This window comes from Hipposideros armiger, unplaced genomic scaffold, assembly GCF_001890085.2.
Source record: "Hipposideros armiger isolate ML-2016 unplaced genomic scaffold, ASM189008v1 scaffold_271, whole genome shotgun sequence".
Lineage (NCBI taxonomy): Eukaryota > Metazoa > Chordata > Mammalia > Chiroptera > Hipposideridae > Hipposideros > Hipposideros armiger.
The window spans coordinates 1,486,993-1,500,400 of NW_017731621.1; the positions used below are offsets into that span (position 1 = coordinate 1,486,993).

Sequence of the window (13,408 nt, forward strand, 5' to 3'; positions counted from 1 at the left end):
TAGGGTCAGGGATCAAGTCCAGTCTCCTCAAAATAGTTCTTAACTGGCACCCCATGTGGCTCCCTGAAAAGTGGCATTTTTAGGTATTCTCTCATCTTAGTAAACCAGTACGCAGTCCTGCCTGGCATTCGAGATCATGCACAACTGGGTGTGCTGATGCCAGTTTTATTCTGTGGCTGTGGTTGTAGACCCAATGCAAACATCACTCTCAGTGTCCAGAGTAGACACGGGACAGCCAGGGCAACGGACCACTGTGAGAGCAGCCAGCAGCTGTCCTATGGAAGGGAGTCTCTAAGTTAGGATTCGTGAAATGCAAGTAGAAAATGCAAAAGAAGAAATCCTTTCGTGGTTCAACTATTTGGGTATTTCAGGTCCAACATTTCCAACTCTGTTCTCTAGTTCGTCACATCTGTAACTATGACCTGAGGTTCAGGAATAAGACCAAATCCTCTTCCATAGACATTCATTCTGTGGTCTCTGTCCTGACACAATTTAGAAAATTATGGAGTCAAAGGATGGGGGCATCCTATGGTGGCCAGAAGCTCTAAGATGATCTCCAGTGACACAATTCATCCCACAAATACAAAATTCCTCTCTCCCATGAGGACTAGAGCAGACTGCAGCCGTGAACTTCTGGAGCAAGAGGGTTCTAGGATTTGGCATGGGTGTACGGCTTTGGCTTGGGTGGACATGCTCAGGGCAGCACCCTATGAAGCCAGGGAAAAATCTGGATGGTAGCAATAATCAACATTGCATAGAAGTCCTCTATCATTTACAAAGCACTGTTACAAACATTCATACAAGTCTTAAAAAAAAAAGAAGGCAACCTATGTGAGGCAGTCACCATTATTATTTTATCAATGAGGGCATTAAAAGTTCAGTCTTTAAGTGACCAGTAGATCCTATTAGATCAGTAGACTGAATGTAAGTTCCATGAGGTCAGGGTAGTGTCTTTTGTAGTCTTTTTTTTTTTTTTTTTTAAAATCCATCCCTGCAGCCTCAGCTTGCAAGCAACATACCTGGCACACAGTAAGTAACCAATGAGTAACTGTTGAATAAAGGAATGAAGTGACTTGACCCAGATGCCCCAACAAAGCAGTGGCAGATTTTAGACCCTCCTACACTAACTGCCACCTTTGTGATAAATCCGTGGAGGAAACGGAATGAACTCTCAGAAAAGGGTGTGGCTGATGAGAAGATAGGGGGCAAAGCATGGCACTCGACGCCTGGACACACATATCAGGTGCCAGCAGCCCACAATACCACGTGGGATTCTCTTCAAAACTTCTAGTCTGCGAAGAAGCCAGAAAGCAGGATGCACTACAATGAGCAAAAAATACCTTGTAGAGAGATTCAGAGCCCACTCATCATTTACATGTACAGATATGCAGATCTCTGAGTGCATGGCTTCTGCCCTGATTACTAATTAATGAGGTGCAGAACGGCCTGTGGAAGGAAAGCATGCTGATTATGGCAGTCTGGTGGGACGGGAAGCTCTGAGGTACAAGAAGGCAGAAGAGTCCTTTCACATCCGTTTCAGTAAATTCAAAGGACAAAACAGGGACAGAAGGTGGGTATAAATGGAAGCAACGACTTAACAGAAAGAAACGTGGCTACCAACCCTCTTGTGTGCTGGAGCGTCAAATCTCAATTATTCCACGGACCTCATCAAAAGCATATTTTTGCACTGAGTGTGCATTTATTTAATCAGCAGACTGAATTCTCAATGAATTTGGATGCAAATGCGTTGGTACAATTTAGAGAAGAGTGCAGTAAGACAGCCTCCCAGCCAACGAGGAGCAAATGGAAAGGAGGAAAGAGAGAGCCCGGTTCTTAGTGGGAGATGCTTTCCCGCTCATCTTTGCACAGCGTAAGGTCATCCATTCCCATCGGGGGTCCTGTGTTGCTCTATGGGAGCAGATAAACAAGAGCCAAAGGCCACTGGGTCACCACACAGAGCAAGTCCCCCACTGAGGAACATGGAAAACCATTTCTGGGAGCTTCTTCACAGGCCACACCAGAGACACATGGGGTGGGAGGGTGAAGCTCACATTTCTGCAGACGTGCCAACCACAGTGCACGTTTGCTGGAGCAGTTCTCTCTGCCTTTCCGAGAGAAAAAGTCACTGGGGCTGGCACCTCCCTCCCCCAGCTGGCTTCTCAACTTAAAGAAACAGACATTACACGAGACAGTCGGTCACCACCTACCGTTTGACTTTTCACTATCTGCAGGTTTCATCTGAATGGGATGATGCATCTAAAAACACAAAAGCGAGAAAGTAAAGGCAGGTTGAACAACTGTATAAACAGTCTCAGAAATCCCACACTACTAAACTTGGGTGCTGACATTATTAAAAGGATGCATACATAATAACAAGACCTCTCCCCGGTAAAAGTAACCATTTTAAAATGCAAGCGTGTGTTTTAAGCTCGGGGACTGAAAGAGCCCTTGTAAGGCACAAGGCACCGGGACAGTCTTTCGAAGCTTGGGCTCTGCAGCCAGACCTGAGTTTGAAAGCTGGTTCTGCCACTCAATATGCTTTTTGCCTGCACCTCAGAGGTAAATCTGGCCCTGCCATTCACTTGGGCAAATGTCTTCACTTCTCCGAGCTTCAGTTTCCTCATCTGCGAAATGGAGATAACACCTGTCCAGTGGGGCTGTGGGAACTAAATGAGAACATGTATGTAAAGTGCTTAATTAACAGGGCATAGGATGCGTGAGATAAAATGAACTGTTACTTCGTGTAACTAGAAATTCGAATGCAGATGGTCTTTTCCTCCCCCCTCCTGGACCTTCTGTCTGTTGCAGGGGTTTTTCTTAGGTCTCACTGTTGTACTTTGAAGGTCTAGCAGTTGAAGGAGTTAGGGGCCATCACATAACTTTTATTAAACACAAAGTGTGGGATAGGAATGCACAGCCACTGAAAGAATGGAAGGAAGGAGGGAAGGAGAGAAGGAGGGAGGGAGGGAGGGAGGCACAGGCCTTCTGATCCCCTTCGTTCAGTGCGTATGTAGGGGTAGAAAGAACCTGACATGAAGCGCTGCCCAGGTCCCGAATCATGGCTGATGTGAGCGCGCTCCGGCCCTTTACCCAATGCCCATCACACCACTGTGCACGACTGGCAGTTTACTCCAAGCGCAGAATGCTGCCACCATTTCCAATTAAACTAAATTCCTCCAACTACTTTTCGAGGTCCTCATGCTTCCTATTTCATCCTACCCCAAGGAACATCAGAGCCACAGGGTAGACGGAATCACTGGCTGTGCAAATGCTTTTATTATAATGGGTCCCATTCTCTCTGAACCTTTAATTTCCCCAGTGGACTTCCATCACTTGTAAGCCACAGCTCTGGGTTTTATCTAATTTAAATGAAAGGGGAATGGTACTTGGCTCTGGCACTTAAATGATGGGAAATTATTATCAGGCAGTCAGGACCATGTGCAGATTACGCCTGCCAGGGTCTTCAAAACTCAAGAGGAAGAGGAAAGAGGGAGTGCTATCGGGGGACGAGAGGCTAAATAATTCAGAGCTGCTCTGTTTATTCTAGCAGGCGAGATGCTCTTCTGCATAGAACATGGGCCCTGAGATGCGGGGTCTGCTTATATTCCCACTCCATTCATTAATCTATTCCATTTGTAGAAGAGAGTCTAGAATGAGAATGGAATGTTTAGAGATTAGTAAATAGACCAGACTTTTCTGAAAAGACTGGAAAATACACCTAACACGCAGGCAAAAGTCAACTGTGGGAGCTCCTGATTTGGGCTAAGGAATGTGGCCTCTATCTTATAGGTAACAGAGAGACTGACCAAAAGAAAAAAACAAGGTTGGGGGAAGATGGACTGTGTCTTTGAGTAAGCTGTCTTTCCAGCCTGCCTTTATTCAATTGTTCAGCAAGTGTGTGTGTGTGTGTGTGTGTGTGTGAGGTACCCCATGTCCCCGACCCTAGGCTAAGAAGGGAATGAAGGCCAAGTGAAGAAGTTCAGAGCCTTTGGGTGCTCACGGTGTGGTGGGGGCACTGACATGGAAACACCGCCACGCCAGCAACATGGTAGGCGCTGTGGTTGCCATGGGAATGAGGTGGTGCGGGAGCCCAGGGGAGCAGGCCCTGCACTCTGCCTTGCAAGGCAAGACAAGGCTTTTCAGCAAAGCTGGCATCGGGTTCTGTCCTAAAGGCCAAGCCAGGCTTGCCAGCAGAGGAGGGGGAATGGCACTGGAACCCGATGGAATGTCCCATGTAAAGACACAACGGCGACAACACAGCTCCTCATAGCAAGTCTGTGCCCAAGGGGCACAGAAGGGGCTGCGAGGTAATGGGCACGCAGGTCTCAGAGGACCTTGTGGACTAAGAAATGGAAAATTTGTCTACAAGTCCACGGTCAGGCATAGAAGAATTACGTAGCCAAGGCAACGCGATCAAATTTGAATTCTAGAAGAGCCCTTTTTGGCTACCATGGAGGATGGATCATAGAAGAGAGACACAGGAGGCTAGGAGGACAACGCAAAGGCTGCTGCAAACATCCACGTGAAACTGATGCAAGTCTAAACTTCAGAGGCAGCTGGCTGGTTGTGGGGAGGAGGGGAAGCGAGAACCCCAGGCCTGGACAGCTAGATATATTGTGGGATCGTCGCCCAAACAGAAAAAAACATGAGAAAATCGTTTTTGGGGAGAGTGATGAGCACAGGTCTGGACAGGCCGCATCTGAGGAGACTGGATTAGAGAGACACCGGGACTGTGTGGTCAGTGGTTGCTCTAGGGGGTGGCAGTGGAGACCACAGGCAGGGATGAAGCTGTCCACAGAGGGACTACAAAGTGGAGAGAGCCATGAGCCAGGGACAGAACCATGGAGGCTGGGGGGAGGGGAGGGACACAGCAAAAGGCAGTCAGAGGAGCAGGAGCCACTGGTCTCCCAGGAGCCACGAGGGGAGAGTTTCAGGGACAAGGTGGTGGTCAGAGCCAAGTGCCTCTAGACGCTACGATGAAAACATCCAAGTGTCCTTTTGGACTTGGCAATACAAGATTCTTTAGGGAATTAATTCTGTGGGGGTGGTGGAAGCCAGGAAGCTGGCTTACAGGGAGTGGGGGAGTAAGAGGGAAGGTAACAGTGGGTATGATAGATGCAGATTACAATGTCAAGAAGAGGAGTTACAAAGGCGGCAGATACAGGGAGCCCGATGGAGGATGGGGTGGAGTCTTTCCTTTCTAGGTAGCAAAGACTTGTACAGATCAATGTGCTGAAAAGACTCAGATGAGATCCACAGGTTAAAGGCATAGGACAGGGGAGATAAGTGTACCTACACTATGTATGCGGCACAAAAATGAAGTGACTAGGGTTCTGGCCCTCAGGGAGCTGGCGCTCCATCATGGTGGTTCACATGCACACATGTAAAAAAGAGAAATGGTGACTAACATCAGATAGACTGCGATGCGAGTTCAGATCAATCTGTGACGTGAATGGAGGTCTGGAGGAGGAAGCCTGGGAGCTGCAATTCTATAGGGACAGAACCATTTTACTCTAAAGCTGTAAAGGGCCCTGGAGATCATTTAGTCCAATGCTCTCCATTTTTAGGTCTTCAGGGACTAAGTGACCACTCAGGACACACAGCTGGTTAGCAACAGAGTTGTGATGCTGGTGTAAAGACACCTATGGCAGCTGCCAGATGTAGAAAAGTATAGCACATACCATTATGTACAGTACCTACTACTTGATAATGATAATAAACGACTATGTTACTGGTTTATGTATTTACTATACTATACTTTTTATCATTATCTTAGAGCATATGCTTTTTACGTATAATAAAGTTTGCTGTAAAACAGTATGCCATTTTATGCCGGCAGCAGCCTCATACATCTCGTGTCCAGTGCATCTCTTGATTGAATCATTTTCTCTTGTGCTTGACAGAATCTCGTGTTTGTTTTGTGCAGTAACGTGCTGGACAGACTTGTAGCCTAGGAGCACTAGGCTGTACTACAGAGCCTACATGTGTGGTGGCCACACCACCTAGGTTTGTGTAAGTGTGCTCTATGATATTAGCACAATGACGAAATCGCCTAACAACTCATTTCTCAGAATGTATCCCCATTGTTAAGCGACAAATGACTGTAACAATGCAGCCACCAAAGACATGAACTTAGTTTTGGTCTTCCCTGGATCCAGAAGGGGTGAAAGTCAACTTCACAGAGATCTTGATTGTCAGAGCCTGGTGAATTCCGAATGGGTGGTCACCCTACTTCAGGTATGCACTGAGACAATTTAGCTAATGTATGTAAAGCACCGTGACCTTCTTGGAGAGAAATGTCCAATCAGTACTGCAATAAGAATGGCTCATTATCATGAACGGTTCACTCGAGCTACAAATTTCTGATCAGATACAGGATGTAAATGTCAAGGAAGACAAAAAATGGTTTGGAGACATTCTCATAATGTTGTTCTAGTTCCTGGGAATCTCATGACTCCAAAGACTGCTGGGAGATTTGTTGAGTGGAGTAGGAAGATTATTACAAAGGAGCAGACAGTCTATTTCAGTTTCCGGTTACAATAAAGGGATTCTTTCTCTAGAACAGAAAATGGTTTCAAAGGTTTGACCCACTGTGACTCTAGGACTACTCACTCATTCCCCTATTTCTGCTTTTACCAGATACTCTGTCAGCTGCTGGGAATACACGGATGGAAGAGAGTTCTCGTCCTGATGGAGCTTGAATGTAGTGGTCGAGCTCCATCAGCCACTTCCCACCACGTGATGCTGTGTGCTGGGCTAAGACACACAGCGTGGGGACCCCGGGGAGACATACCCAACAGAGACAAGAAAAGGCCAAGCTGGAGAAGGTGTCTCGGCCAAAGCAACGCTTGAGTTCAATCTTGAAGGTCTCTTAATGCTAATCAGGACATGAGTGAAGGACATTTCAGGGAAGGGAGAGCATATTGAAAGACACAGAGTGAGAGAAAATAGGTCATGGTGTTACTAAACAATGACGATACTACATTCTACCCAATAGAGGAAGCATTAGAAGTTCCTGAATGTCATTCGCCAAATACAAAACACTCAAAGCACAAGGCTAAGAATGAGGGATATATTCATGGACCAGAGAATTTCAAGCACAAAGACAACAATGCAAGTGGGCCTACCCCTGAATGAAAACTGCCCTATGAACCAGGATAGGCAGCCAGTGCCCCCCCTCCCCCCCACATTCCTCAACAACTAAAGATGAAATCCATGGTGTCAGAACTGCTGCTTCCTGACACGGCTGCTGTAGTGACTTGGGATGGTGGTTGTGTCTGCTGCCAGAGGTGGATGGAGCTGAAGATCGGAGCGCCATGCTGTGCTCTGCACTTGGGGTTCCCAGCAGACAACAGCTGACTAGAGAGGTCAGCAGTCATGCTTCCAATCTCCTAATGTGCCACCGATTGTAAGGGAATCTCAGAGTCAGGGTTGAGGCTAGTTCCAAAGGGGCTCTCTCCTCCGCCTCTCTATGGCAAATGAGCACCCGATCTTCAAGAGTTTTTACAAAGAAGTCTAAGAGACATGCATGAATTAAATTGAGGCTGTGTCTCCATAGCCATACAGGGTTGTGTGTGCCTGAAAAAATCTTGTGTCCTTGGAGCACATTGAGTCAACAGGAGGGCTCCAGCCATCTGAACCCAGGCTCCCTGTCGGCAGAATGCTTGTCCCAGGGGGACCCCAACATCAAGTGTTTTGGAAATAGATTCTGGTTCATGGCAGTAAATTTGACTTATTTCCTCATGTTTACATTTCTATGAAGAAAGCCTTCTAAATCCATTCCCCGGAAGATTTCTTTGAGTACATGTGAATTTCCTTGTCATTTTACTGCACAACCTTTTGCGTCAAGTTACACAGTAAGGTGCTGATGAATGTCTTGGTCTCTATTTAGCCCTTTTTGTTTAAAAACCAATGGAGTCTAATGAAAAGCAAAATTTTAAGAGCTTCTTCCCTTCTGGGTGGGAGGGGCTGGAGCCAAGAGTGCCCCTCAGAAACCTCTTGTTTGACTTTGGTTGCATCTGCGTATTAAGTGTTGCGTCCCACGCGCAGTAGGTGGAGCCCCTCAGAGGAGCGGGTTGTTACTGCAGCTCATGGAGGGGCCACTGCTTTGTGGTCTGATTAGGCTTTCCATGAGCTGGAGCTTCTTGAGGATACGGAGCGTATCTCACCACTCCTTTTATGCCAAAGCTAAGCAGGGCTGGATGACACGAGGCAGGCTGCTCCTGTCTGCCACAGGCACAGTAGCCATGCCAGGCCTCCACTCTGGCGAGGAGCTGTTAGTGTTGGAGCACGCCAGCCTTCCAGGGCAAAGCCTCACCCTTTATCCTGTCTCATAATGAGCGAGTGGCATTTGGCGCTCCCGCCTCTTCTCCCCCCACATACACAGAGGGCCCCGGAACAGGGGTTTCTAACCCCTGGCCTTCAGAATGGCAGATCTCAGATAGGACCTGACGCTTCTCACCCCTCAATGTGTTGACCTCCAATTCGCGGCCAAGAACCCAGCTGTAGCTCATGAAAATGAAAACGAGGCTACATCTGCACAGCAAAGCCATTACCCAGAGTCTGTGGGGCTAACTTCATGTACAGGGAGCTGTACATAACCCTGGCAACAGCTGTCACTGCCTACATTACGAGTCCCATCATGTCACAGTGACAGGGATGAGGTCGGGCCACAGAGCACCAGCACTGAACACTCTCTAGAGTTCCCATTATAGACAAAGTCTGGAGCGATTGCTGCAAACCTCTCTGCCTCAGTCCGGTGATGAATAAGGGGGGATTCCGAGTTTAAACAGCCAATGTGAACACAGGCCAAGTCTGGAAGATGGAAGATCTGGGGGGAAAGAAATGGGTCGAGAGGAAGGTGACAGGGCAGGCTTCTCACACACAGGAGAGCTCGTGTTGAAACCTGTTTAACCCCAGACATCCCCAATTGATGAGTTAACCACCTTTAACAGGAGATTCAATAAAACATGAATCATTTTTAACCTGAAATGGGCTTCACAGAGTCACTGTTACGCATCTCATTATTAAACCTATCTGACCCCTTGAGAAAGCAGCCGTGATGGCACATATTATAAGCTTACTGCCCATAAAAAATTTAAAGGGAATAAAAGAGGGGCGGGGAAGAGGCGCATTTCACAAAAGAGCTTTGCGCTAAATGAGAAAGCTAAGACACCAGCCACAAAGACGATCTGGAATTTTTCTTCCACTCCACGACAACGCAAATATGACTCATGCAAAAGCCTTCATATCTTTTTGTGCGATAGACTATGAGCTACCCAAAACTCCTGTACTTTCTGAATTTTTCTCAAAAAAGTTTTATAAATGTTAAGTTTCGTAAGAATTGCCACCCACTGGGGGCACATCATCCCCCAAATGACTGTATGTATGTATTGTCAAGAAATCTTCTATTATGGGAAGGCGCCCCCAAAACTTTATAGGCTTCCCTATCTTCTAGGTAGGTAATGGTGCCATTTCAGTCACTCTTAGATGAGGCTCTCCCTAAGAAAGACTGGGATGAAACAAAAGTAGCGTGCGCGATATTGACTTATAAGTGTCAAATAAGAACTTTTGAATTTCTTTGATTTTTTTTTAACAGTAGGTAGCAAGACGGTAAACTTGCTAAGACATCTTGAGTAGAATGACACCTCAGCAAGAATCCAGACACAAGTGTGTTCGATCAGTCAAAGCCAGCTTTTATCACTGGGACAAAGCCAGATTTGGAGAGCACAGCTATACCTATTAAGTGGAGAATTTAGGCAATTTTTGTGAAAACTGAGGTAAATCTTCCCTTCACTCTCAATTTTCCTGTGTCAACCATTATTGTATGCTCCGTAGGTGTGTCAACGAATTTAACTCTCACAGCAATCCTGAGACGGGTACGTATGAGGAGCCAAAGAAGAGGGAGGGAGAGGCCAAGCTCTGTGAAACATTTTACGCCTGTGTTGATGAGAAGCAGACTGATGATGAACAAGATCAGCTATCAATCACTATGTGAGAGGAAAAGAACAGTTTTGAATTGCAGACATGAAGAGGCTCTACATTTTGCAGTTGCTTCACAAGCTGATAGTGCAACAAGCACACTGGCATCCACAGAATTAATCAGTGTGGACCACTCATTGTTGGCTAAGCCAGCACTTCCATCAGGAGGCCCTGGCATTTTGGTTTTATGTGAACTGGTTGGATTGTACAAAGCTTGTGCATGTGCACACAGCTTTGGAAATTCTGGAGAAAACTGAGTGCCTCATTGTCCCTGAAGTTTATTGGTGGAAGCTGGCTGTATGGGATCTGCCTGTTTTGGGTCACGGAGCTGGTTAACTGCTCGTTTCCATGTGATAACATGGCAGGTGCATAAAAAACTTTCAACCAATATCTGCTGACATACATTTTTATAAAAGTTACCTAAAAGAAGGATTTCAGCGTGAATGACAACAAAGAAGTATATGTTATCTTTTCCTGCGGCAAACAGCAACCAGAGAGGAGAAAACCATAGTGGAAATTAATGACTATTTCTTCCTCATAGCCCTTGACACATGGGAGGAGCTTAAAGCATTGACTGTGTAATAGTGGTCAATAAAATTATCATTATCAGTATTTTTACATAGCATCAGAGTTTCCCTGAGGGACAAAGGAAAAGGTCCCATTCAAAAGCTAATAGAACATACTGGAAATAATGGCCTTTCTTGGTCGCTTGAGAGGCAAACAGCTAATATTTCTCAACTTCCAGCTTTTTTCATACTCATATATACTAATAAGCCAGTGCTGAAGAAAGACCTCTTGAACCCCAATTATACTATCTGCTTTTGGCTTACCAGCTTCAAGGCCGATTTTTTTGAGCTGGAATGACACTACCTATTCATGTTTCTGTTACAATCATGGGGTATATACCAGAGGGGGAAATACAAGCAGTGAAACCATTTAGTCCTGGCAAAAAATAAAGTAAATAAAATAAAATATTGTTGGACAATTAGATTACTCTGGGTAGGTGGGAGTCTATGAGCGAATTTGGAGTCTGTTATGATGATTAAGTCATCATTTCTGACAAATTACACTAATCAGCTGTCAAAGAACATTCCACAACCCCATCTGTAACTTGGCGCCCTAGTTATTACTCAGCCTGTGTTACCTTCTGTATGTAAAACATATACAAATAAGAGGACTAGATACAGCCTGGCATTTATTACACTCATTAGCTATGATTAGGTTCTGTATTTTCACACTAAATAATAGCACAGGCCCCCATTTTGCTTCATTTATTCTCAAAATGAGAAGAAAAATGAATAGGCTCAACCTAGGAGGCATGGAACGTGAATGAAAAATAATTGTTATAACGAAGTACGAACATAATGCTTTTAGAAGCACTGTTATTCAAGAAGAATGTTAATCCTTTCTTAGTTTAATTTTTCTTGGGACTATTATATTACTTAGAGAGGTAAGTTTATGACACTTTTTAACCTGTGAGTCAGATTTGGTACCTAATTAGCTGCTATTTCCGTGGAAGGTATTGTTATTGTGTTTAGCAATATTATTGTGAGCAGAAAGCAATTTTTTGATAACATTTTAGTTCTTCCCTCTCTGTCACTGAATCTTTAGGGTATAATAAATAATACATCCAGTCAGGTGAGCTCCCAAATAAATCTGGTGAAAAGCCAAGCAAAACTAGTTACAGCTAAAAGATTGTACTGAGGTTTGTCTAGAATCCTCTGTTTAGATATGTTTTAATGACAAAAATAACTGGCGGGTATAGAACCATTTTGGAAACGGAAATAAATAAAAGGACTCGATGTAAGAGAAGGTATGCAGGATTACCATGCCGCTGTGGCAACACTGTGACAGCAGAAGACCACACGGCGATCATGTGTGACAGCTGGAAGATCATAATCACTGCTGATTAAGGAGCCCAAATTTAGAGAAAGGTAATCATTTTGCCCTTATCACTAAGTGGGAAATATACAGATATCCTTTCTAACCATGATTTCTTTTTGATTGTGGAACTGTCTTCCAAAATCAGCGATGGATGCTCCAAGAGTCATTCTTCCAGATGTTACCCAGATGCTAAATTAGACATGCTGCCTCCCTGATCCATGCAGAATCACACTGACATAGTACTAATGCCTGGCCCGCCCATTAGGGAGTGGTTTAAGGACCTGGAAGTTCATTGACATGCCCAATACTATGATTCTACAGGCTCAGTGTGATCTCCTATTTTAAGACAAATGAGTCCGGTTTAAAAATAAGTGATCCTTCTCACATTGGTCTCTGCCCAGAATGACCATCACTGGGCTGTGTTCTTGCCTAGCCTTGGAATACATGAGAACCCAGCCTGCCAGGCCCCTGGTGGCTCCTTTCCCAGCACCAGCTGCTTTCAGGTCATTCACCGTTGCCCGGCTCTCAGTGCCCCGTGAACTGGGATGCACCAAGCATGCTGGTGAGTGGATGGCATGGTCACCTCGTTGATCTTCACTGTGTGGTGATGCCCGTTTTGTTTAACTGGCCCTGCCGCTCGGAGCCACAGGGCCTGTCTGCTCCCTGAGTACCCAGTTCAGAGTCTTAGCCAAACGGGGAGCTTGTCTCCTCCCCTGGCTCGCTCTGCCCTCTTCCCAGGGCTTGACTCAGTTACTGACAATCCCTGGGGCAGCTTCCCAGAGTGCTCTTTACTCAGACTCCTTCAGCCACACCCCTGCCTCCTCCCCACAGGAAACAGCCTTGGACAGTGAAACCTGCTCTGGCCGCATTTGCATTTCAGTCACTCACTGGAAACGTGCGGTGTAGGACTGAGGCCGCTGCTGTGAGCATCATTTCTAGGATGGGAAGGGTCTGCTTGCCCAGGCCCCTCCCGTACACGGGCTTTGCCCTAAACTTGTGTACTTTTCTTCCTCTTGGAATTCTCAGTTTAGATCCAGTGCCCTTCAATTTATTTTTCTTCTGTATGCCTTTCCACTTCTATTGCTGCTACCCTCCTTAGCTCTTCATTCCTGCTCAGATTCCTGCAAATGGTCTCCTCACCACTTCCGGTCCTTGCCTCTAAACCATCCTATACATCACTGTTGTTTTTAATCTGTTTAACACTCAGGTCTAAGAATTTCTCTCCACTGCTCAAAAACTTCCAATTCGCTGCCAAATGAAATTCTAGCGCCTTGCCCTGTCTTTCAAGGAATCCCATGCTTCGACCCCAAATTACCTTTTCAGGCTTATTTTTCATGATTGCTCTACATTTCTCTTCATTTTAGTCAAATGGGACAACTCCCTGTTCTTGGACCTCCTGCCATCTGCTCATCCACAGAAAGGCATAATGACTCTCTTCATGCACAGAGTTTCCTTTGCCAATATAACCGCTGTATATTTGTTCCTCAGAAACATTGACATGTCATGGTATTAGGTTGGATAATGTGAGACTGCTATATGTGTA

At 45.6% G+C, this 13,408-nt stretch overlaps 1 protein-coding gene across 22 annotated transcripts in view; it reads right to left on the reverse strand.

The window, feature by feature from the left end:
- The window catches only part of CELF2 (CUGBP Elav-like family member 2), a 505,669-nt gene that overhangs the window by 79,182 nt on the left and 413,079 nt on the right, over positions 1–13,408 (reverse strand). For all 22 annotated transcript variants that reach the window (XM_019656964.1, XM_019656963.1, XM_019656962.1 and 19 more), the window contains one exon: positions 2,208–2,256. In XM_019656964.1, the coding sequence (XP_019512509.1) occupies positions 2,208–2,256 (49 nt within the window). The remainder of the gene's footprint in view (positions 1–2,207; positions 2,257–13,408) is intronic.